The sequence below is a fragment of the Pongo abelii genome, chromosome 3 (genome assembly GCF_028885655.2).
Source record: "Pongo abelii isolate AG06213 chromosome 3, NHGRI_mPonAbe1-v2.0_pri, whole genome shotgun sequence".
Taxonomy (NCBI): Eukaryota; Metazoa; Chordata; class Mammalia; order Primates; family Hominidae; genus Pongo; species Pongo abelii.
Window position 1 is genome coordinate 39,012,190 of NC_071988.2, and position 26,671 is coordinate 39,038,860.

The 26,671-nt window shown below is 44.9% G+C and overlaps 1 protein-coding gene across 1 annotated transcript in view; it reads left to right on the forward strand.

Moving 5' to 3' along the window:
- The window catches only part of LOC112133023 (zinc finger protein 195-like), a 48,565-nt gene extending 23,154 nt beyond the window's left edge, over nucleotides 1–25,411 (forward strand). The window contains exon 6 of the mRNA XM_063723809.1: nucleotides 22,851–25,411. Coding sequence (XP_063579879.1) covers nucleotides 22,851–22,912 — 62 coding nt within the window. The 3' untranslated portion in view covers nucleotides 22,913–25,411. The remainder of the gene's footprint in view (nucleotides 1–22,850) is intronic.
- Nucleotides 25,412–26,671: the final 1,260 nt, after the last annotated feature.

Consider the following 26,671-nt stretch of genomic DNA (forward strand, 5'->3'; position numbering starts at 1 on the left):
GGTGAGAAGACAGATCACAAAAATATGATTCATAATAATGCCAAACCCACGAAGATGATGGCACAGAAAGAGAATTGCAAAAGCTGATTGTTGGAGGACAGTTGCATGAACAAGAATGTTATGGGAGGGTTGCTCAAACTCTAATCTCTCAAGGTAACCCTTTTAGGAGTGATTGAAGATATGTCTTCTTTGGTTCTGCTGCTCCTGAGTCACCTTTATTTCTCCTAGAACTGTCATGTTTCTCTGGAAAAGAACCATGCTCTCAGAGAAGCAGACATATTCCTTAAGAGATTTACCAGATGTGAGAATTTAGTTGTAGCCCTGTATTTCCCAGCTTCCTGTGAGTTTGTATAAGCATTCCCTGAAATGGATTCTCACTTGTTGACTATCATGAAAATGTGAGAAGAGATATGTGTATGTTTATATCCATAATATTAGGCAGGGTTCTCCAGAGAAAAACAACTAATAGGGTGTGTATATACATATATATATATATATATATATGCATACAGAGATTATATATATATGCATACAGATATATATATATATGTGCATACAGATATATAAAGAGATTTATTAGGAATTGGTTCATGTGATTGTGGAGGGTGACAAGTTTCATGATCTGCAGGATGAGGTGGCAAGCTGAAAAGCTGATGGTGTAGTTCCAGTCAGAGTCTGAAGGCCTGGGAACCAGGACAGCAATGTTTCAATTTGAGTCTAAAGGGAAGAAAAATTATCTTGTATTTGAGATAGTTTTTTTGGTCAGTTTTTTTGGTGAATTTTTTTGTTCTGTTCAGGCCTTCAACTGATTGGATGAGACCCACCCACATTAGGGAAGGCAATCTGCTTTACTCAGCCTGCAGATTCAAATATTAATTTCGTGTGTGTGTGTGTGTGTGTGTGTGTGTGTGTGTGTGTGTGTGTGTTTGTGACACAGTCTTGCTCTGTCGCCCAGGCTAGAGTACAGTGACACGATCTCGGCTCACTGCAACCTCTACCTCCCCGGTTCAAGCGATTCTCCTGTCTCAACCTCCCAAGTAGCTGTGATTACAGGCGCCCACTACTGCACCCGGCTAATTTTTGTATTTTTAGTAGAGACAGAGTTTCACCGTGTTGGCCAGGCTGGTCTGGAACTCCTCACCCCGTGATCCACCCGCTCGGCCTCCCAAAGTGCTGGAATTACAGGCGTGAGCAACCACGCCCAGCCTGTTTTTTTTTTGTTGTTTGTTTGTTTGTTTGTTTTTAAGAGACAGAGTCTTGCTCTGTCACCCAGGCCAGAGTGGTGCAGTGGTATGATCCTTGCTCATTGCAGCTTTGAACTCCTGGGCTGAAGCCATCCTCTGCTTCAGCCTCCTGAGTAGCTGGGACTACAGCCCATGCCACCATGTCCAGCTAATTTTTTTTTAGGGAGACAGGATCTTGCTGTGTTGCCCAGGCTGGTCTCAAACTCCTGGTCTTAAGTGATCCTCTCACCTCGGCCACCCAAGGCACTGGGATTACAGGCATAACCCACCTCACCCAGCCCTCAAATGTGCCTAGAAACACTTTCACAGACACACTGAGAATGTTTTACCAAATATCTGGGCACCCCATGGCATAATCAACTTGATACATGAGATTAACCATGGCCAGACATGGTGGCTTATGCCTGTATTCCCAGGACTTTGGGAGGCTGAGGTGGGCAGATCACCTGAGGTCAGGAGTTCAAAACCAGCCTGGCCAACAGGGCAAAACCTCATCTCTACTAAAAATACAAAAATTAGCCGGGTGTGGTGACATGCATCTGTAGTCCCAGCTACTCGGGAGGCTGAGGCAGGAGAATCATTTGAACCCAGGAGGTGGAGGCTGCAGTGAACTGAAAATATAGGAAAATAAAAAAATTAAAAAAAAAAAAGCAGCAGCTTGTCATTCCATAATTAGGAGAAGGAGAAAACCATCTTTGAAATTTTGCTGTGTTTGGGCTAGGCACAGTGGTTGGTTCAGCCTTGTAATCCCTGTATTTTGGGGGACCAACCTGGGAGGATTGCTTGGGCCCAGGAGTTTGAGACCAGCCTGGGCAATGTCGTGAGACCCCATCTCTCTCTCTCTCTCTATATATATATATTTTTTTTTTTGAGATGGAGTCTGGCTCTGTTGCCCAGGCTAGAGTGCAGTGGTGTGATCTCAGCTCACTGCAATCTCCACCTCCCAGGTTCAAGCGATTCTCCTGCCTCAGCCTCCCAAGTAGCTGGGACTACAGGCGCCCACCAGCACACCCGGCTAATTTTTGTATTTTTAGTAGAGACGGGGTTTCACCATATTGGCCAGGCTGGTCTCGAACTCCTGACCTTGTGATCCCTCCGCCTCGGCCTCCCAAAGTGCTGGGATTACAGGCATGAGCCACCACGCCCAGCCTATAATTTTTTTTTTTTTTTTTTTTGAGATGGAGTCTCGCTCAGCCGCCCAGCCTGGAGTACGGTGGCACGATCCCAGCTTACTGCAACCACTGTCTCCCATGTTCAAGCAATTCTCCTGTCTCAACCTCCTGAGTAGCTGGGATTACAGGCACCTGCCATCATGCCCAGCTAATTTTTTTTGTATTTTAATAGAGATGGGGTTTCACCATGTCGGCTAGGCTGGTCTTGAACTCCTGACCTCAGTTGATCCGCCCACTGCGGCCTCCCAAAGTGCTAAGATTACAGGTGTGAGCCACCGCACCTGGTCAATTTTTTTTTTTTAATTAGCCGGGCCTGGTGCCCAGAAGGTCAAGGCTGCAGTGAGCTATGATCATTCCACTGCGCTTCAGCCGAGGTGAAAGGGTGAAACCCTGTCTCAAAAAGAAATTTTGCTGTGTTTTCCTTATACTTCTGACCATGGTGGAACAATTGATAGTGGATAGCTCTCCCACTGAAATCAACTGTAAAACTGGACAAAACATATGCAGCAACTATATTCAGGCAGAATAAAGTAAACAGCAGAAGACTGCAATTTCTGAGAGAAAGGAAACTCATGAGGTGAGCCCCATGATTGATCAGCTGTCTGCCTGGGGACAACTACCTAACTATAATGCAGAGGACTTGATTCTGAGCAGAGCATAGCGGTCCTGCTGACTGAGGTGGTAGATACGAGAGTCTGGGACCACTGAGCTAAGTGAAATCTCTGGGACAAGGCATTAGAGAGGAACCAAGCTATGCAGAAAAGTCTTTATCTATCAACACAGAAAAAGCGTTTGAAAAAATTTCTTTTTTTTTTTTTTCATTTTTTTCCCCACACTACACAGATGCTTTTTTTTTTTTTTTTTTTTTTTGAGAGAGAGAGTCTCACTGTGTCACCCATGCTGGAGTGCAGTGGCATGATCTTGGCTCACTGCAACCTCCGCCTTCCAGGTTCAAGTGATTCTCCTGCCTAAGCCTCCTGAGTAGCTGGGACTACAGGCGCCCGCCACCATGCCCGGCTAGTTTTTTTTTTTTTTTGTACTTTTAGTAGAGATGGGGTTTCACCATGTTGGTCAGTCTGGTCTTGAACTCCTGACCTCAAGCCTCAAGTGATCCACCTGCCTCGGCATCCCAAAGGGCTTGGATTACAGGCGTCAGCCACTGCACCTGGCCTTTTTTGTTTTGTTTTGTTTAGAGAGAGAGATGGAGTCTCAGTATGTTACCCCCAGGTTGGTCTAGAACCCCTGGGCTCAAGCAGTCCTCCCACCTCAGCCTCCCAAAGTGTTGGGCCTACAGGCGTGAGCCACCACACCCGGCCCAACATTCAACAAAATTTAATAACCATTCATGACATAAATTATCAGGGAACTAGGAATAGATGTTCCTTTGATGTTTAAGTAGAAACACATACCAAAATTACAACTAGTATATTTAATGGTAAAATAGTGAATGCTTTCTCCTCGAGACTGGGAATAAAGCTAAGATAACCACATTTACTACTTCCATTATATTGTATTGGAGGTCTTATCAAATATAGCAAGGCAAAAATAAAGATATAGAAATTCAAAAGTCCTGGAATTTGAAGACCCCAAGAACCAGGAGCTCCAATGTCTAAGCATGGGAGAAGATGAATGTCCCAGCTCAAAAAGAGAGAGAGTGAATTTGCCCTTATTCCACGTGTGTGTGTGTGTGTGTGTGTGTGTGTGTGTGTGTGCGCACATGATGGAGTCTCACTCTGTCATCCAAGCTGGAGTGCAATGGCGCAATCTCGGCTCCCTGCAACCTCTGCCTCCTGGATTCAAGCAATTCTCCTGTCTCAGCCTACTGAGTAGCAGGGACTACAGGTGTGTACCACCACACCCAGATAATTTTTGTATTTTTAGTAGAGATAGGGTTTCACCATGTTGGTCAGCCTGGTCTCAAACTCCTGACCTCAAGTGATCCACCTGCCTCAGCTTCCCAAAGTCCTGGGAGTACAGGCATAAGCCACCACGCCTGGCCTCTTCTTCCACCTTTTTATTCTGTTTGGGTTCCCAATGAATTGAATGATGCCCACCCACATTTATGAGGGCAGACCCTCTTTACTCAGTCAACTAATAAAAATGCTGGTCTCTTCCAGAAACACCCTCACAGACACATCCAGAAATAATGTTTTACCAGCTATCTGGGCATCCCTTAGTCCACCCAAGTTGACCCCAAATTAACTATCACACCATCTTACCAGCTCCCTTTCCCACATCCAAACAATCAGTGAATCCTGTTAATGTAACTTCTAAGTCAGCTTAAGTTTTGGCATTCTCTCTTTTTCAGTACCAATTCTTAGATCACTGACTAGACTAGTAAAATAATCTCTTAATTGGTGATTCTGCCTAGAGTCAGCTCTTCACAAATCATCCTGTGTGTTATTGCCAAGGTGTTCTTTCTGAGATCTTTCTCTAACTATGTCATTTCCCCATTTAAAACCCTCTGCAGGACAGGACAAAGTTCAAATTCCTTTACATCTGAATCCCATTCTCCACCTTATGCATTGCACTAGAACATTGTACATCTCTTTGTTTCCTGCACACATCATGCTCTTGTACATGGTGTTCTGCTGCCTGGAATGTCCTTTCCACCTTGACTTCTTGCTGCATACCTATTCATCCTTTCAAATCTGGTGCCTGCAACCACTTGCTGGTGTTCTGTGACACTTTCCTGAACCTCACAGTGAGATTATCCTCCTCTGCACTATTTCACGACCTTGCACATAGTTCAGTTGTTTCATACATCACACACTGTTGTGTTACGTATTGACATGGCTGTCTTCACAACTAGGCTCTGAGCATCTTAAAGGCCGGGACTGACGCCAGTCACAATCTAATGCAAAGGACAGTGCTGTTATGGAAATGTTTATTGAACTGAACTGAAAATCCTGCCACATAAAGAGAGCTTAGGAAGGACAGAGAAGAGATAGAATGCTGAAAATGCCAAGCATAAACTTTGCAGTAGCTGAATTGTAAGAAGTTCACCCACAGAGTCAGCTCTGAGTCACCTCTTTTGAGGTTCAAAATCACACAAATGAAGCAACTGAACATAGAATTTAACCACTTACTTTGAAGAGGGTTTCTTGCTAGCCATTCAGGAAAATACAAAATGATGCAAATATCTTTTTAAAATAAAGAATATATAGAAATTCAAATCAAGTATTAAAATGTAAGGCTAGTTCACCTCCTCAGAATGAATAACTTGGAAGAGGAAAAAATGGTCTAAAAATTTCTACTAGTATAGTATCTCTTCTTTTTCCTGCATTATCATTTTGTATTTTCTAAGAGATAGAACTCACTCTCTATTCCTACCATTTTATAAGGCCTCTATTTTAGCAGTAAATTGGTTGAATTACTGCCTGAAACTCTACATTTTAGATGAAATATTATAAATAGGATATTTTGTGAATTGCAGTTACTTGTTACATAAAGGAACAGCTACAAAAACGCATCAAAATAGGTAAGACATTTTGAAAAGCAAGATTTTGTATTAAACTGTCTGTGATGCATTGTAATAGGTTAGTCCGAAAATACTAACTTGGTTTCCTTTTTCTTTTTAGCTCAAGGGACCTGTCATAAAAATATTAACTTGTAATAAAAGTGTTTAGTAGCACTAATATGTGATGGCAATTTCAGGAAAGTCAATGTTCTGAGCAAGAAGAACAAGGAACAGAAGGTATAATGATAACAGATGAGAGAGGAAAAAGCAGACTCAATCAACCCTTACGTTTCCATCATTTTTCCATTACAGAGAATTATCCTCAAATTAGAAGGAGTAGGACCTACATGGTAAAGAAAAAATTTACGTGCAAGGCAGATGAGGAAGTAAGAGAGCATCCAGCCACTTCACACAACTTCATTCTCTGTCTTACCAAAAGAATGTGAAATGTGGTGGTAGCTTTACTGGGGACAGGAGAGGTGCCAGAAGTTTGAAGATGGACTAATCTCCTCGTTTTCTAAAAGAAGAACCTATAAGTCTCTGAGCACATTTTTCCTTGGCAAAATTCTGGAATGGATAATTAGACAAATGGTTTGTGAATCTTTAGAAAAGTTGCAAAAACAAGGCACAGCATAAATTCACTAAAAAATAAGTGGACCTAAACTAAGCATTCTTTCTTCCTGATAGGAATCCTACTTTCCTTGGTCTGACACCTGCAGGGTCAAGTATGGGCCTTGGAGTCAGCTGAGGCTGAATTCCAATTCCAGTTCCACCACTCCAAAAGTGACACTTGGACACCAAATTCTCTGAGACCCTCCTGTAATGCAAATGTAGTGGAGCTACTTTGGGGTTAGCTCGCTCTCCCCCAGGGCCTTCCTTGAGACCAATTTCACACATGATCTCATTACAAAACAGTAACAACAAAAACCCCAACTTTGGAGGCATTAATAAATAATGGGGATTATATTATACATAACAAAGCAAAATATTCATAAAAATCATCTTCTATAACCTGAGTCTGGCTGGGTGAGGTGGCTCACGCCTATATTCCCAGCACTTTGGGAGGTCAAAGTGGGCAGATCGCTTGAGCCCAGGAGTTCCAGTCAAGCCTGGGCAACATAGGAAAACCGCATCTCTACAAAAAATACAACAATTACCCAGGAATGATGGTGGGTACCTGTAGTCCCAGCACTAGGGAGGCTAAGGCAGGAGGATCACTTGAGCCCAGGAGTTTAAGACCAGCCTGGGTAACATAGGAAGGCCCCTTCTCTTCCAAAAATGCAAAAATTAGGCCAGGCACGGTGATTCACACCTGTAATCCCAGCACTTTGGGAGGCCAAGGCAGGTGGATCACCTGAGGTCAGGAGTTTGAGAGCAGCCTGGCCAACATGGTGAAACCATGTCTCTACTAAAAATACTAAAATTAGCCAGGCCTGGTGGCGGGTGTCTGTAATCCCAGCTACTTGGGAGGCTGAGGCAGGAGAATCCCTTGAACCCAGGAGGCAGAGTTTGCAGTGAGCCAAGGTTATGCCATTGCACTCGAGCCTAGGAAACAAGAGTGAAACTCTGTCTCAAAAAAAAAATAAAATAAAATTAGCTATGTATGATGGTGGACACCCATAGTCTCAGCTACCAGGGAGGCTGAGGTGGGAGGATCACTTGAGCCCAGGAGGTCAAGGCTGCAGTGAGCCGTGATTGCACCACTGTACTCCAGCCTTGGACCTGACTCCTTCCCTAAAATTCTTCCCTTAGGAATCTACATCATTTCCTTCACCTCTTAACTCCCTGAAAACAACAAAAACAAAACAAAAAAAAGCAGCTGCCACTTCCTCTACAACGTCTCCAGGCACACTTCTCTTTCTGCTTTCCCAGTGGTCATTAAAAGAAAAGGCAGCCAACAATATTTGGAAAAACAAACGTGGTTAGCTAAAACTAGACCACACTCATGTAGGCATTACAGGTCCTCAATCGTTCTCCCATAATAAAAATTAAAACAATAATACTTAGAAAGTTTTTGAGGGGACTAAGTTAAAAGTAATCTATCAAGGCTAGGTGTGATGGCTCACACCTATAATCCCACCACTTTGGGAGGACAAGGCCATAGGATGGATTGAGACCAGGAGTTCAAGAGCAGCCTGAGCAACATACCAACATGCCGTCTCTACAAAAAAAAAAAAAATTTTTTTTTTTTTTGAGACAATGTCTTGCTCTGTCAGCCAGGCTGGAGTGCAGTGGCACGATCTTGGCTCACTGCAACCTCTGCCTCCCGGGTTCAAGCGATTCTTGTGCCTCACCCTCCCAAGTAGCTGTGATTACAGACATGCACCACCACACCCAGCTAATTTTTGTATTTTTAGTAGAGAGGGGGCTTCACCATGTTGGCCAGGCTGGCCTCAAACTCTGATCCCAAGTGATCCACCTGCCTAAGCCTCCCAAAGTGCTGGGATTACAGGCAAGAGCCACCATGTCCAGCCTCTATAAAAAATTTTTTAAAATTAGCTGGGTGTGGTGGCATGCACTTGTAGTCATAGCTACTTGGGAAACTGAGGCGAGAGGATTGCTTGAGCTTAGGAGGTTCAGGCTGCAATGAGCCATGACTGTGCCACTGCACTCCAGCCTAGGTGATAGAGCAAGCAAGACCCTGTCTCAAAAAAACCCCAAACACACACACACACACACACACACACACTTAAAGCTTGATCTGGCCACTCAATAAATGATAGTTTTTATTATTCATTACTGTTTTTACTACTGTGGTAGATCAAGAAAATGGTGTGGAACCTATGTCCTTCTTATTTAGAGGCATTCGACAAATCTTCATGAAGGAGGGCTGGATGATAGCACAGTTTATTGGAAGCTGAGATTATGCAAAGGTTGAAATAGAAATTTCTAGCAATTTGTCAAAGGCCTCTATGACCCTTTACTGTTAAGCCTTTTTATGAATGACTTGGCATGAACAAGCATGGAGGAAGCATGCTTGTCAAATCTGCAGATAATACAAAACGGGGAGGGCTTGATGGATGAACGGCTGAATGACAGAATGCACATTTCAGGAGATCTAAAAAGGCTGAGCCAAGAAGGAATTTAAAGCTGAGTGTGTGTGCTTGAAAAACATAACTGCTGCATAAAAACAGAATGATGAGACTTGGATTTACTAGTATTGCAAGTGAAAAAATACTGGAACATCTTGTTGACTACAAGCTCAAAAATGAACCATCAGTCATTGTTGTATAAAAGCTAAATAGCCATTGCAACAATGATGGCCCTACACACAGAATATTTCCTTTTTTTTCTTTTCTAAAATAATTTTTAATTAAAAAGGAAATAGAGATGGGGTGTTCTTGTGTTGCCCAGGCTGCTCTTGAACTCCTGTGCTTAAGCAATCCTTCCGTCTCGGCCTCCCCAAAGTGCTGGGATTACACACGTGAAGCCACCACGCCCAGCCTATGTTCTTATTTCCCTACAGCATCAAGTAGTGGTGTCATAGCCTGAAGATCCCACGTTCTAGTCTTGGCTCTCCAGCATTTACTAGCTGCATGACCTTGGGCATGTTGGTGAATCTTTCTGAGTCTTAACCCTGAAATTCAAAAGAGGTAGGGAGGGGAGTTTGGACTAATTTATTACTTTGTGTTTGTGTGTGTTTGTGTGTGAATGAGACAGGGTCTCACTCTGTCACCCAGGCTGGAGTGCAGTGGTTCAATCATAACTCACTGCAGCCTTGAATTCCTGGGCTCAAGCAGTCCTCCTGCCTCAGCCTTCTGAGTAGCTGGAACTATAAGCATGCACCACCATGCCTGGCTATTTTTTTTTTTTTTTTTTTTTTTTTTTTTAGACAGAGTCTCTCTCTGTTGCCCAGGCTGGAGTGCAGCAGCACGATCTTGGCTTGCTGCAACCTCCACCTCCCAGGTTCAAGCGATCCTCCTGCCTCAGCCGCTCTAGTAGCTGGGATTACAGGCACGCGCTGCAATGCCCGGCTGATTTTTGTATTTTTAGTAGAGATGGGGTTTCACCATGTTGGCCAAGCTGGTCTAGAACTCCTGACCTCAGGTGATCCACCCTCTTCAGCCTCCAAAGTGCTGGGATTACAGGTGTGAGCCACCATGTCCAGCCATGCCTGGCTAATTTTTTTTTTTTTAATTATAGTTTAAATTCTGGGATACACGTGGAGAACATGCAGGTTTGTTACATAGGTATAGACATGCCTTGGTGGTTTGCTGCACCCATCAACCTGTCATCTACATTAGGTATTTCTCCTAATGCTATCCTTCGCCTTGCTCCCCATCCCCTGACAGGCCCTGGTGTGTGATGTTCCCCTCCCTGTGTCCATGTAATCTCATTGTTCAACTCCCACTTATGAGTGCGAACATGCGGTGTTTGGTTTTCTGTTCCTGTGCTAGTTTGCTGAGAATTATGGTTTCCAGCTTAATTCATGTCCCTGCAAAGGACATGAACTCATCCTTTTTTGTGGCTGCATAGTATTCCATGGTGTGTATGTGCCACATTTTCTTTATCCAGTCTATCATTGATGGGCATTTGGTTTGGTTCCAAGTCTTTGCTATTGTGAACAGTGCTGCAGTAAATATACGTGTGCATGTGTCTTTATACTAGAATGATTTATAATCCTTTGTGTATATACCCAGTACTGGGATTGCTGGGTCAAATGGTATTTCTGTTTCTAGATCCTTGAAGAATCGCCACACTGTCTTCCACAATGGTTGAACTAATTTACACTCCCACCAACAGTGTAAAAGTGTTCCTATTTCTCCACATCCTCTCCAGCAACTATTGTTATCCTGACTTTTTAATGATTGCCATTCTTTTTTTTTTTTTGAGACAGAGTCTCCCTCTGTTGCCCAGGCTGGAGTGCCGTGGCATGATTTTGGCTCACTGCAAGCTCCGCCTTCCAGGTTCAGGCCATTCTCCTGCCTCAGCCTCCCGAGTAGCTGGAACTACAGGCGTCTGCCACCATGCCCGGCTAAATTTTTGTATTTTTAGTAGACACGGGGTTTCACCATGTTAGCCAGGATGGTCTCGATCTCCTGACCTCGTGATCCACCCGCCTCAGCCTCCCAAAGTGCTGGGATTACAGGCGTGAGCCACCATGCCCAGCCCTAATGATTGCCATTCTAACTGGCGTGAGATGGTATCTACTTGTGGTTTTGATTTGCATTTCTCTAATGACCAGTGATGATGAGCTTTTTTTCATGTTTGTTGGCCACATAAATGTCTTCTTTGGAGAAGTATCTGTTCACATCTTTCGCCCACTTTTTGATGGGGTTGTTTGTTTTTTTTCTTATAAATTTGTTTAAGTTCTTTGTAGATTCTGGATATTAGTCCTTTGTCAAATGGATAGATTGCAAAAATTTTCTCCCATTCTGTAGGTTGCCTGTTCACTCTGATGATAGTTTCTTTTGCTCTGCAGAAGCTCTTTAGTTTAATTAGATCCCATTTGTCAATTTTGGCTTGTGTTGCCATTACTTTGATGTTTTAGTCATGAAGTCTTTGCCCATGCCTATGTCCTGAATGGTATTGCCTAGGTTTTCTTCTAGGGTTTTTATGGTTTTAGGTCTTATGTTTAAGTCTTTAATCCACCTTGAGTTAATTTTTGTATAAGGTATAAGGAAGGGGTCCAGTTTCAGTTTTCTGCATATGGCTAGCCAGTTTTCCCAACACCATTTATTGAATAGGGAATCCTTTCCCCGTTGCTTGTTTTTGTCAGGTTTGTCAAAGATCAGATAGTTGTAGATGTGTGGCATTACTTCTGAGGCCTCTGTTTTGTTCCATTGGTCTATATATCTGTTTTGGTACCAGTACCATGCTGTTTTGGTTACTGTAGCCTTGTAGTAAGTTTGAAGTCAGGTAACGTGATGCCTCCAGCTTTGTTCTTTTACTTAGGATTATCTTGGCTGTACAGGATCTTTTTTGGTTCCATATGAAATTTAAAGTAGTTTTTTCTAATTCTGTGAAGAAAGTCTATGGTAGCTTGATGCAGATAGTATTGAATCTATAAATTACTTTGAGCAGTATGGCCATTTTCACGATATTGATTCTTCCTATCTATGAACATTGAATGTTTTTCCATTTGTTTGTGTCCTCATTTCCTTGAGCAGTGGTTTGTAGTTCTCCTTGAAGAGGTCCTTCACATCCCTTGTAAGTTGGATTCCTAGGTATTTTATTCTCTTTTTAGCAATTGTGAATGGGAGTTCACTCATGATTTGGCTCTCTCTTATTGGTATATAGGAATGCTTGTGATTTTTGCACATTTATTTTGTATGCTGAGACTTTGCTGAAGTTGCTTATCAGCTTAAGGAGATTTTGTGCTGAGACAATGGGGTTTTCTAAATATACAATCATGTCATCTGCAAACAGGGACAATTTGACTTCCTGTCTTCCTATTTGAATACCCTTTCTTTCTCTCTCTTGCCTGATTGCCCTGGCCAGAACTTCCAATACTATGTTGAATAGTAGTGGTGAGAGAGGGCATCCTTGTCTCGTGCCAGTTATGAAAGGGAATGCTTCCAGCTTTTGCCCATTCCGTATGATATTGGCTGTGGGTTTGTCATAAATAGTTCTTATTATTTTGAGATACATTCCATCAATACCTAGTTTATTGAAGGTTTTTAGCATGAAGGGGTGTTGAATTTTTATCAAAGGCCTTTTCTGCATCTATTGAGATAATCCTGTGGTTGTTGTCATTGCTTCTGTTTATGTGATGGATTACGTTTATTGATTTGTGTATGTTGAACCAGCCTTGTATCCCAGGGATGAAGCCGACTTGATCGTGATGGATAAGCTTTTTGATGTGCTGCTGGATTTGGTTTGCCAGTATTTTATTGAGGATTTTCACATCAATGTTCATCAGAGATATTGGCCTGAAATTTTCTTTTTTTGTTGTGTCTTTGTCAGGTTTTGGTATCAGGATGATGCTGGCCTCATAAGATGAGTTAGGGAAGAGTCCCTGTTTATCTATTGTTTGGAATAGTTTCACAAGGAACGGTATCAGCTCCTCTTTGTACCTCTGGTAGAATTTGACTGTGAATCCATCTGGTCCTGGACTGTTTTTGGTTGGTAGGATACTTATTACTGCCTCAGTTTCAGAACTTGTTTTTGCAGTGGCTGGTACTGGTTTTTCCTTTCCATATTTAGTGCTTCCTTCAGGAGCTCTTGTAAGGCAGGCCTGCTGGTGACAAAACCTCTCAGCATTTGCTTGTCTGTAATGGATTTTATTTCTCCTTTGCTTATGAGGCTTAGTTTGGCTGGATGTTAAATTCTGGGTTGAAAATAACTTCCTTTAAGAATGTTGAATATTGGCCCCCACTCTCTTCTGGCTTGTAGGGTTTCTGCAGAGAGATCTGCTGTTAGTCTGATGGGCTTCCCTTTGTGGGTAGCCTGAACTTTCTGGCTGCCCTCATCATTTTTTCCTTCATTTCAACCTTGGTGAATCGATGATTATGTGTCTTGGGGTTGCTTTTCTCAAGGAGTATCTTTGTGGCATTCTCTGTATTTCCTGAATTTGAATGTTGGCCTGTTTTGCTAGGTTGGGGAAGTTCTCCTGGATGATATCCTGAAGAGTCTTTTCCAACTTGGTTCCATTCTCCCTGTCACTTTCAGGTACACCAATCAAACGTAGGTGTGGTCTTTTCACATAGTCCCATATTTCTTGGAGATTTTGTTCATTCCTTTTCATTCTTTTTTCTCTAATCTTGTCTTCACACTTTATTTCATTAAGTTGATCTTCAGTCTCTGATATCCTTTCTTCCACTTGATCAGTTCAGCTACTGATACTCATGTATGCTTCACGAAGTTCTCGTGCTGTGTTTTTCAGCTCCATCAGGTCATTTATGTTCTTCTCTAAACTGGTTATTCTAGTTAGCAATTCCTGTAACCTTTTTGCAAGGTTCTTAGCTTCCTTGCATTGGGTTAGAACATGCTCCTTTAGCTCAGAGGAGTTTGTTATTACCCGCCTTCTGAAGCCTACTTCTGTCAATTAGTCAAACTCATTCCCTGTCCAGTTTTATACCCTTGCTGGTGAGGACTTGTGATCCTTTGGAGGAGAAGAGGCGTTCTGGTTTTGGGAATTTTCAGCCTTTTTGCACTGGTTTTTCCTCATCTTCGTGAATTTATCTACCTTTGGTCTTTGATGTTGGTGACCTTCGATGGGGTTTCTGTGTGGACAACATCCTTTTTGTTGATGTTGATGCTATTCCTTTCTGTTTGTTAGTTTTCCTTCTAACAGTCAGGCCCCTCTGCTGTAGGTCTGCTGGAATTTGCTGGAAGTCCACTCCAGACCCTGTTTGCCTGGGTGTCACCAGCGGAGGCTGCAGAACAGCAAAGATTCCTGCCTGTTCCTTCCTCTGGAAGCTTCATCCCAGGGGGCACCCGCCAGATGACCCTTGGCTAATTTTTTTAAAGTTTTTGGAGAGATGGACTCTCCCTATATTGCCCAGGCTGGTCTTGAACTCCTGGCCTCAAGGGGTCCTTCTGCCTGAGCTTCTCAAATTGTTGGGATTACAGATATGAACCACTGGACCTGGCCAGGACTAAATTATTTCTGAAAAAAACTTCTGGCCGTGAAATTATATTTCAATTATTTAATTCAAAGCCACTAGTTATTTTAAGCAATTTAACTTAGCAGATTAACTGATTGCCATTTTAGATAAGGGATACATTAGTGGTTGTAAATGGTATAAATCCAACTCAAATTATTTCAGGCAAAACAGGATTATATAGGCTCTTAGAATTCAAGAAATGGTTAAGCAGTGAAACAGTGGGAAGGACAGAGATTCAGCTGAGCCTTGGGAACCCTGATATTCACACTAAGATAGTAAGGTTTAAAAGTAAGATTTGAAATTGGTTACTTAATTTGGATGTGAAAGCCAGCCTTGGCCAATGAATTACAGAAAGAAGAAGGGAGAGGAGCAAGAACTAAGCTTTGTTGAATGTCTACTATGTGTCAGGTTCTGTATTAAATTATTTCAAGAAATCTATCTATTTTAATCCTTACCAAAAAGTATAGAAACTGAAGTTTAGAGTGTTTTAAGAAACTTGCGTAAAGTCAAGTGGTAAGGCCGGATGCAGTGGCTCACGCCTGTAATCCCAGCACTTTGGGAGGCCGAGGCAGGTGGATCACTTGAGGCCAGGAGTTTGAGACCAGCCTGGCCAACATGATGAAACCCCATCTCTACTAAAAATACAAAATTTGGCTGGGCATGGTGGCTCACGCCTGTAATCCCAGCACTTTGGGAGGCCGAGGTGGGTGGATCATGAGGTCAGGAGATGGATACCATCCTGGCTGACATGGTGAAACCCCGTCTCTACTAAAAATACAAAAAAAAAAAAATTAGCCAGGCGTGGCGGCGGGCGCCTGTAGTCCCAGCTACTCTGGAGGCTGAGGCAGGAGAATGGCATGAACCGAGGAGGCAGAGCTTGCAGTGAGCTGAAATCACGCTACTGGACTCCAGCCTGGGCGACAGAGCGAGACTCCATCTCAAAATAAATAAATAAATAAATAAAATAAAATAAATTAAAAATACAAAATTTACCCGAGCATGGTGGCCCGCTCCTGTAATCCCACCTACTCAGGAGTCTGAGGCAGGAGAATTGCTTGAACCTGGGAGGTGGAGGTAGCAGTGAGCGGAGATCGTGCCACTGCACTCCAGCATGGGCAACAGAGCGAGACTGTCTGGAAAAAATAAATAAATACACAAAAAAATAAGTAAACTCAAAGTAGAACCAAAGAAGTGGCAGTGACCAATAATTTTACCTGGTTTGGTTTAATGATGCTCAGCTAATAATATGCTTGCAAATATTTATTTTTCTTTTCTTTTCTTTTTTTTTTTTAAGACAGAGTTTGCTTTTATTGCCCAGGCTGGAGCACAATGTTGCGTTCTCGGCTCACTGCAACCTCTGCCTTCTGGGTTGACGCGATTCTCCTGCTTCAGCCTCCCGAGTAGCTGGGATTACAGGTGCCCACCACCATGTCCAGCTAATTTTTGTATCTTTACTAGAGACGGGATTTTGCCATGTTGGTCAGGCTGGTCTGGAACTCCTGACCTCAGGTCATCTGCCCACCTTGGCCTCCCAGAGTACTGGGAAAATAGACATGAGCCACCACGCCTGGCTGCAAACATTTCTTAATAGTGGTAGCAGCCAGATGTGGTAGCTCACACCTGTAATCCCAGCACTTTGGGAGGCTGAGGCGGGCGGATCACGAGGTTAGGAGAGCGAGACCATCCTAGCCAACATGGTGAAACCCCGTCTCTACTAAAAATACAAAAATTAGCTGGGCATCAGACCGGCGCGGTGGCTCACACCTGCAATCCCAGCACTTTGGGAGGCCGAGATGGGCGGATCACGAGGTCAGGAGATTGAGACCATCCTGGCTAACACAGTGAAATGCCATCTCTACTAAAAATACAAAAAAAAATTCGCCGGGCGTGGTGGCGGGTGCCTGTAGTCCCAGCTACTTGGGAGGCCAAGGCAGGAGAAGGGAGTGAACCTGGGAGGTGGAGCTTGCAGTGAGCCGAGATCACGCCATTGCACTCTAGCCTGGGCAACTGAGCGAGACTCCGTCTCAAAAAAAAAAAAAAAAAAAAAAATTAGCTGGGCATCAGGAGGTGGAGGTTGCAGTGAGCCAAGATCGTGCCACTGCACTCCAACCTGGGTGATGGATTGAGACTCCATCTCAAAAAAATAAATAAATAAATAAGCTGGGCGTGGTTGTGTGCATCTGTAGTCCTAGCTACTCGGGAGGCTGAGGCAGGAGAATCACTTGAACCCAGGAGGCAGAGGCTTCAGTGAGCCAGGATGGTGCCACTGCACTCCAGCTTGGAGGCAGAGCAAGACTGTCTAGAAGAAAAAAATGGTAGCTAACAGATTTATAGTGCTTACTGTATGACAGGAGCATATATAAGGTTAACTTCTTAATAATTTTTTTTTTTGAGACAGAGTCTCACACTGTCACCCAGGCTGGAGTGCAGTGGCATGATCTCGGCTCACTGCAACCTCTGCCTCCCAGGTCCAAGCAATCCTCCTGCCTCAGCCTCCTGAGTAGTTGGGACTACAGGCACACGCCACCATGCCTGGCTAATTTTTTGTATTTTTAGTAGAGACGGGGTTTTACCGTGTTGTCCAGGCTGGTCTCGAACTCCTGACCTCGTGATCCACCCGCCTCGGCCTCCCAAAGTGCTGGGATTACAGTCGTGAGCCACCGTGCCCGGCCAACTTTTTAATAATTTTTAATTTAATTTTTTTTTAGACAATGTCGCTCTGTCACCCAGGCTGGAGTATAGTGGTACAATCTCAGCTCACTGCCACCTCCGCTGCCCGGATTCAAGTGATCCTCTCTCCTCAGTCTCCCAAGTAGCTGGGATTACAGGCACAAACCACCATGCCCGGCTAATTTTTGTATTTTTAGTAGAGACAGGATTTCACCATGTTGCTCAGGCTAGTCTCGAACTCCTGAGCTCAAGTGATCTGCCCACCTCCACCTCCCAAAGTGCTGGGATTACAATTTTTAACTTTATAATAATTATAGATTCACAGGAGGTTACGAGGTTCCATGTGCCCTTCACCCAGTTTCCCCCAGTGGTTACCTCTCACATAAATACAGTACAATATCAAAACAAGGAATTTGACATTGTTGCAATGCATGTGCATAGTTCTATGTCATTTTATCACATATGTAGATTTGTGTAACCACCACTACAATCAAGTCACTGGTTCTGAGATTTTACCTTACCTCCCTTTACATCCCTTTACCCTCCCTCATTTATCATTTAATTGTCTTAAGTATTTCCTCTATGTACATCGAGAACCACATTAGAAAGGGTTATTATTTTTGCTTCAGCTGCCAAACATAACTTAGAAAATGCAAGAGAAGGAAAGTCTATTGTATTTACCTACAGTTTTCTTCTTTCCATGTTTTATCTTCCTTCCTGATGTTCCAAGATGTTCTCTTTTACTATTTCCTTTTTGTCTAGAGAACTTCTTTTTTTTTTTTTTTTTTTGAGACGGAGTTTTGCTCTTGTTGCCCAGGCTGGAGTGCGATGGGGCGATCATTGGCCATTCTTTCAGGGTAGGTCTACTAGTGACAAATTTTTAGTTTTCCTTTATCTGAGGATGTCTTAATTTGCCTTCATATCTAAGGATATTGTCTCTGGATATAAAATTCTAGATTGACAGTTATTTTCTCTTAGTAATTCAAAAGTGTTGTGCCATCTTCCTTCTGGCCTCTGGTTTCTGATGAGAAATTTGCTGTTATTCCAATTGTTTCTCCCCCTGGGAGGTAATGTTTCATTTCTCTCTGACTGCTTTCAAGATGTCTCTTTGTCTTCAGTTTTCAGAAGTTTAACCATGGCGTGCCTTGCATGGATTTCTTTGAGTTTATCCAGTTTTCAGTTCAGTCAGCTTTAATTTGTAGGTTTATGGTTTGTTTGCCAAATTTGGACATTTTCAGTTATTATTTCTTCAAATACTTGTTTAGCGCTGCTTTCTTCCTCTCTTTATGAGACTTTTATGAGATGAAGGTTAGATTTTTTTGTTACAGTTCCACAGGTCCCCAAGTTTCTGTTAATTAACAAAAACCCATTTTTTTCTCAGTTGTTTAGACTAGGTAATTTCAACTGCTCTGTCATCAAGTTCACTGATTCTTTCTTCTCTCCATTCTTTCTGTTGAGCCCACCCATTAAGATTTTTATTTGTTTTTTTGTTTTGTTTTGTTTTGTTTTGAGATGGAGTCTCCCTCTGTTGCCCAGGTTGGAGTGTGGTGACACGATTTCGGCTGCCTGCAAACTCTGCCTCCAAGATTCAAGCCATTCTCCTGCCTCAGCCTCCCAAGTAGCTGGGATTACAGGCACCGCCACCACACCTGGCTAATTTTTTTGGTAGAGACAGGGTTTCACCATTTTGGCCAGACTGGTCTCGAGCTCCTGGCCTCAAGTGATCCACCCGCCTCAGCCTCCCAAAGTGCTGTAATTACAGGCATGAGCCACTGCATCCGGCCTCATTTTTTTAGTTCTAAATTCCCACTTGGTTCTCTTTTATATACTCTATTTCTTTTCTAAGATTTCCTATTTCTTTGCTAAGACTTCCTATTTTTTCATTTGCATTAAGCATGCTCATAATTGCTTGTTGGAGTATTTTTATGACGGCTACTTTAAAATCCTTGTCAAATGATTTAACATCTGTGACATGTTGGTGTTGGCATCTATTAATTGTCTTTTTCTCATTCATTTTGAAATCTTCTTGGGTTTTGATGAGTGACTTTTTAATTGAGACCTGGGCATTTGGAGTAGATCTTATTTATTTAATGAAATCTCATGTTGGGATCAGCACTGCCTCTGACACAGGGTGGGTAAAGGTGAGTGGAAGAATGTCCCTTCTTCCACTCACAGTAACAACAGAGGAGAATCAGGTGAAAGTCCCGGTTCTCCTCTGTTGATACTATGGGTAGAAGAAGGGACATTTCATTACTGCTGAGTGGGGGTGGGAGTGCTGGCTCCCCACATGGTCTCCACTGAGACAGTAAGGATACGTGTGGCCTTGTTACCAGTGAGAGATGGGGAAAGGACCTAGTGGTCCTGACTTTCCACTAGGCTTCCTCTGACATCACTTACAAGGAAGAAGGGTGACTTGGGTGTGGATGGAAGTCCAGGCTCCCTATGTGGTCTCCACTGACACCATGGGGCATTCAATATTCTTTACCACCAGGCAGAGATGAAAGTCAATTTCCATTTGACTTTCTCTAACACTACCCTACAGGAGAGCTGGGCCGACACATCACAGCTTGGAAAGAATGGAAGTCTAGGCTCTCCAGTGGGCTTTTGCTGCTAATCATGTAGGTGGCCACAGTTTGGGTTTTTTGTTTTTCTTTTTGTTTGTTTTGTTTTGTTTTGTTTTGTTTCTGTTATGCTTTACTAGAGTAGAGCATCTATTATCTAAAGCAGTGGTGTCCAACCTTTTGGCTTTCCTGGGCCACATTGGAAGAAAAAGAATTGTCTTGGGCCACACATAAAATACAATAACACTAATGATAGCTGATGAGCTTAAAAAAAAAAAAAAAAAAAGAGGAGCCGGGCGCAGTGGCTCAGGCCTCTAATCCCAGCACTTTGGGAGGCTGAGGCAGGTGGATCACCTAAGGTTAGGAGTTCAAGATAAGCCTGGCCAACAAAGCGAAACCCCGTCTCTACTAAAAGTACAAAAATTAGCCAGGCCTGGTGGTGGGTGCCTGTAATCCCAGCTACTTGGGAGGCTGAGGAAGGAGAATCACTTGAACCAGGGAGGCAGAGGTTGCAGTAAGCCGAGATCGCACCACTGCACTCCAGCCTGGGCAACAAGAGAGAAACTCCGTCCCCCCCCAAAAAAAAAGAATTGCATAAAAATATCTTAGTATTTTTAAGAAAGTTTACAAATTTGTGTTGGGCCACATTCAAAGCTGTCCTGGCCTGCATGTCGCCTGTGGGCTGTGGGTTGGACAAGCTTGATCTAAAGGTTTTCTGTCTTGCTAGGCCACTCCTTTCCTGATCATTTGGCCCTTGGTTAGAGAGAGCAGACTTAGCCAGATGCAGTGGCTCATGCCTGTAATCCTAACACTTTGGGAGGCCGAGGTGGGTGCATCCCTTGAGCCCAGGAGTTCGAGACCAGCCGTAGGCAACATAGCAAAACCCAGTCTCTACAAAAAATACAAAAATTAGCTGAGCATGGTAGCATGCGCCTGTGGTCCCAGCTACTCGGGAGGCTGAGATAGGGAAGAGGAGTTCAAGGCTGAAGTGAGCTATGATTGTGCCACTGCACTCCAGCCTGCATGACAGAGTGAGACCCTGTCTCTAAAGAAAAAAAAGAGAGGGGAGGGCGGGGCTTGTGCAGGCTTTTCTTATGCCTTCTTTTTTGTCTGTGGCCATTGCTGTTTCTAGGTTGCTTGCTTTTTCAGTGTCTAGTGTGGGATATATGCAGTAAAAGAAAACCCAGGGAACTCAGTACCATGTTGTTCTTTGGGTATCAAGGTCTCTAGCTGGTCTGCTTTCTCTGCTAGACTTTTAAGTGTCTTCTTATATTTTGTTTTATACTCAATGTCCAAGGATCTTAGTTGCAACTAATAGAAGAAATAGGGAAAAGTGCATCTATTCAATTTCTTCCTAGAAGCAGAAGTCTATGTTAATTTTATTTATTTATTTATTTATTTATTTGTTTTTATTTTTATTTTTATTTTTTTGAGACGGAGTTTTTCTCTTGTCCTCCAGGCTGGAATGCAATGGCACGATCTTGGCTCACTGTAACCTCCGCCTTCTGGGTTCAAGCGATTCTCGTGCTTCAGCCTCTGAGCAGTTGGGATCACAAGCACCCACACCACACCCAGCTAATTTTTGTATTTTTAGTAGAGACAGGGTTTCACCATGTTGGCCAGGCTGGTCTCAAACTCCTGACCTCAGGTGATCCATCTGCCTCGGCCTCCCAAAGTGTGTGAGCCACTGCGTCCGGCCTATGTTAACTTTTAAAATCCTCCTAATAATCCTATGTAGTAATCACTATTAGACCCACTTCAGATAGGGGAACTCAAGTATAGAGAAGTTAACTTATTTGCCCAAGATCACACAGCTAGTAAATAGGGAGATAAGATTCAAACTGAGGCAATCTGGTGTCAGAGCCCATGATCATGACTACCACATGGGCTTTTGATAACCTTTCATTTATTTATCACTTTATACTCTCGAAGTACCATCACATTTAATTTCATTCATTATTAACCCTATCATATCAAATAGTTACTGAGCACTCATTATGAAGAACTCTGTACTAGGTATCAGGATACAACAATGAAAAGACTTGGTTCCTGATTATAAAATGCTTACCGCCTAGTAAAGTGTACAGAAATATAAATAAATAACTGCAACAGAACATGATGAGTACTATAGTAGAGATATGTGGCAGATGTTGTGGCTACATGAAAGAGGATGTAACTTTGGAGAAGTCAGGCAAGTTTCACAGATTATTTTTATTTATTTATTTAGAGACAGGGTGTCACTCTGTTGCCCTGCCTGGAGTGCAATGGTGAGATCACAACTCTCTGCAGCCTTGAACTCCTAAGTTCAAGCTATCCTCCCACCTCAACCTTCTGAGAGGCTAGGACTACAACCGTGCACCCCCATGCCCGCTAATTTTTCTAAAAAAATTTTTGTAGAGACGCAATCTCACTATGTTGCCCAGGCTACAGATGACTAATTTGGATCTTGAAAGATGGATAGGCTTTCAGCAAGGGGATGAAAGGGAGAAAGAATTCCAGGCAGAGAGAACAGCATAAGCAATGGTACGGAAGCATGAAAATAGCATCTCTGGTAATGTCTGGTAAGCAGTAAATACAATGACATAGCCATTGTGCAAGGTGCATGTTGTAGGGTGGAAGATATGGTTGGCTTGCCCAAATTATCCTAACACTGCTTATTAAACAATTCATTATTTATCTACCAAATTTAAATTCCACATTTATCACATATTAAAACTTTATTAGTGGTGACTCTGTCTGTTCTGGCTATATTGTCTGGTTTGATTCTTTTATTTTTTTTCTTTTCTTTTTGGAAACGGAGTCTTGCTCTGTCGCCTAGGTTGGAGTACAGTGGTGCGATCTCAGCTCACTGCAACCTCTGCCTCCTGAGTTCAAGCAATTCTCCTGCCTCAGCCTCCTGAGTAGCTGGGACTACAGGCCCGTGCTACCACACCCGGCTAATTTTGTTTTGTATTTACTTTAGTAGAGATGGGGTTTCACCATGTTGGCCAGGCTGGTCTCGAACTCCTGACTTCGGGTGATCCCCCCGCCTCAGCCTCCCGAAGTGCTGGGATTACAGGCATGAGCCAGCACGCCCAGCCCTGGTTTGATTCTTAACAGCTTTAAAGTATACTTTCCTCTTCCCCTCCCCCTCCCTCTCCCCTTTCTTTGGTCTCCCTCTCCCCTTTCTTTGGTCTCCCTCTCCCCTTTCTTAGGTCTCCCTCTCCTCCTTTTTTCGGTCTCCCTCTGTTGCCAAAGCTGGACTGTACTGCTGTGATCTCGGCTCGCTGCAACCTCCCTGCCTCAGGCTCCTGTGATTCTCCTGCCTCGGCCTGCCCAGTGCCTGGGATTGCAGGCGCATGCCACCACGCCTGACTGGTTTTTGTATTTTTGGTGGAGACGGGGTTTCGCGGTGTTGACCGGGCTGGTCTCCAGCTTCTAGCCTGGAGTGATCTGCCCGCCTCGGCCTCCCGAGGTGCTGGGATTGCAGACGGAGTCTCGCTCACTCAATGCTCAGTGTTGCTCAGGCTGGAGTGCAGTGGCCTGATCTCGGCTCACTACAACCTCCACCTCCCAGCCTCCTGCCTTGGCCTCCTAAAGTGCTAAGATTACAGCCTCTGCCCCGCCGCCACCCCGTCTAGGAAGTGAGGAGCGTCTCTGCCTGGCCACCCATCGTCTGGGATGTGAGGAGCCCCTCTGCCCGGCTGCCCCGTCTGGGAAGTGAGGAGCGCCTCTGCCCGGCCGCCATCCCGTATAGGAAGTGAGGAACGTCTCTGCCCGGCCGGCCATCATCTGGGATGTGAGGAGCGCCTCTGCCCGGTCGCCCCGTCTGGGAGGTGAGGAGCACCTCTGCCTGGCCGCCACCCCGTCTGGGAGGAAGTGAGGAGCGGCTCTGCCCGGCTGCCCCGTCTGGGAAGTGAGGAGCGCCTCTACCTGGCCACCCCGTCTGGAAAGTGAGGAGCGCCTCTGCCTGGCTGCCCTGTCTGGGAAGTGAGGAGCGCCTCTGCCCGGCTGCCCAACATCTGGGAAGTGAGGAGCGCCTCTGCCCGGCCGCCCCGTCTGGGAGGTGAGGAGCGCCTCTGCCCAGCCGCCACCCCGTCTGGGAGGAAGTGAGGAGCGCCTCTACCCGGCCGCCACCCCGTCTGGGAGGAAGTGAGGAGCGGCTCTGCCCGGCTGCCCCGTCTGGGAAGTGAGGAGCGCCTCTACCTGGCCACCCCGTCTGGAAAGTGAGGAGCGCCTCTGCCTGGCTGCCCTGTCTGGGAAGTGAGGAGCGCCTCTGCCCGGCTGCCCAACATCTGGGAAGTGAGGAGCGCCTCTGCCCGGCCGCCCCGTCTGGGAGGTGAGGAGAGCCTCTGCCCGGCCGCCACCCCGTCTGGGAGGAAGTGAGGAGCACCTCTGCCTGGCCGCCACCCCGTCTGGGAGGAAGTGAGGAGCGCCTCTACCCGGCCACCCCGTCTGGAAAGTGAGGAGCGCCTCTGCCCGGCCGCCCAACATCTGGGAAGTGAGGAGCGCCTCTGCCCGGCCTCCCCGTCTGGGAGGTGAGGAGCGCCTCTGCCCGGCCGCCCCGTCTGGGAGGTGAGGAGCGCCTCTGCCCGGCCGCCCCGTCTGGGAGGTGAGGAGCGCCCCTGCCCTGCCGCCCCGTCTGGGAGGTGAGGAGCGCCCCTGCCCTGCCGCCCCGTCTGGGAGGTGAGGAGCGCCCCTGCCCGGCCGCCCCGTCTGGGAGGTGAGGAGCGCCTCTGCCCGGCCGCCCCGTCTGGGAGGTGAGGAGCGCCTCTGCCCGGCCGCCCCGTCTGGGAGGTGAGGAGCGCCTCTGCCCGGCCGCCCTGTCTGGGAGGTGAGGAGCGCCTCTGCCCGGCCGCCCTGTCTGGGAGCTGTACCCAACAGCTCCAAAGAGACAGCGACCATCGGGAGTGGGCCATGAGGACGATGGTGGTTTTGTTGAAAAGAAGGGGGGGAAGTGTGGGGAAAGGAAGGAGAGATCAGATTGTTGCTGTGTCTGTGTAGAAAGAGGTGGGCATAGGAGACTCCATTTTGTTCTGACTAGGAGAAATTCTTCTGCCTTGAGATGCTGTTGATCTATGGCCTTTCCCCCAGCCCCCTGCTCTCTGAAACATGTGCTGTGTCAACTCAGGGTTAAATGGATTAAGGGTGGTGCAAGATGTGCTTTGTTAAACAGGTGCTTGAAGGCAGCATGCTCTTTAAGAGTCATCACCACTCCCTAATCTCAAGTACCCAGGGACACAAACACTGCAGAAGGCCGCAGAGACCTCTGCCTAGGAAAACCAGAGACCTTTGTTCATGTGTTTATCTCCTGACCTTCTCTCCACTATTATCCTATGACCCTGCCATATCCCCCTCTCCGAGAAACACCCAAGAATCATCAATAAATACTTCATAAAAAAAAAATACAAAAAAAAAAATTAGCCGGGCGTGGTGGCGGGCGCCTGTAGTCCCAGCTACTCAGGAGGCTGAGGCAGGAGAATGGCGTGAACCTGGGAGGTGGAGCTTGCAGCAAACCGAGATGGCACCACTGCACTCCAGCCTGGGCGACAGAGCGAGACTCCGTCTCAAAAAAAAAACAAAAAAACGCATATTTATTGTTAGGGGCAGAGGTCAGTAATGAATTCTACTTTGCATTTACTATTGGGGACAGACTGCCATTATCAACCAACACTACTTTCTGTCTCTTTAATCTCAGCACATTTGTCAAAAATCCAGCATGTCTGAGTCTGTACCTCTGCTGGGTCTCATTTTGAATAAAGGAAGTCAGAAGTGAAAAAATGAAAAAAAAATAAATAAATAAAAAATAAAGTATACTTTGATATCTAATAGTGTGTTTCTTTTTTTTTCTTTTTTTTTTGAGATAGGGTCTCACTTTATTGGCCAGGTTGATCTTCAACTCCTGGTGTCAAGCAATCCTCCTGCCTCACTGCCTCAGCCACCCAAAGTGCTGGGGTTACAGGAGTGAGCCATTGTGCCTAGCCCTTTTTTCCCTCTTTCTTTTTTTTTTTTTTTTTTTTTTTTAAGATGGAGTCTTGCTCTGTTGCCCAGGCTGGAGTGCTGTGGCGCAATCTCGTCTCACTGCAAGCTCTGTCTCCCGGGTTCATGCCATTCTCCTGCCTCAGCCTCCCGAGTAGCTGGGACTACAGGCGCCCGCCACCATGCCCGGCTAATTTTTTTGTATTTTTAGTAGAGGCGGGGTTTCACGTTAGCCGGGATGGTCTGGATCTCCTGACCTTGTGATCCACCTGCTTCAGCCTCCCAAAGTGCTGGGATTACAGGCATGAGCCACCCTGCCTGGCCCACCCATTTTTCTTTTTTAAAGACAGGATGTCTCTCTGTTGCAGGCTGGAGTGTGGTGGCACAATCATGTTCACTGCAATCTCAACCTCCTAGGCTCAAGCAATCCTCCCACCTCATCTTCCTGAATGGCTGGGACTATAGGAGCATGCCACCATGCCTGGCTAATTTTTTGTATTTTTTGTAGAGGCGGGATTTTGTTATATTGTCCAGACTGGTCTCAAACTCCTAGTCTCAAGTGATCCATGCACCTTAGCCTTTCGAAGTGCTGGGATTACAGGTGTGAACCACTGGGTATGAAATTTGTACATTATTTGAGAGACATGTGAAAATCCTTAAAAATTTGGGTCTTCTGATAGGGAAATGTGCCTTTTTATTTTTTCAAGTCTTCTCAGTAAAGTTTCATGGTTTTTTTTAATGTATGTACTGCAAAATGATAATGTTTATTGTGAGATAATTATTTAAGTATTATTTTTTAGAGACAAGATCTTGCTCTATTGCCCAGGCTGAGTGCAGTGGCACTATCATAGCTCATTGCAGCCTTGAACTCCTGGCCTCAAGCCATCCTCCTGCCTCAGCCTCCTCAGTAGCTAGGAATTCAGGTGTGTGCCGCCACACCTGACTGATTTTTTAATTTTTAAGTTTTGTGTGTGTGTAAGGATGGGGTCTTGCTGTGTTGCCCAGGCTGGTCTTGAATTCCTGGGCTCAAGCAATCCTCATGCCTTGGCCTCCCCAA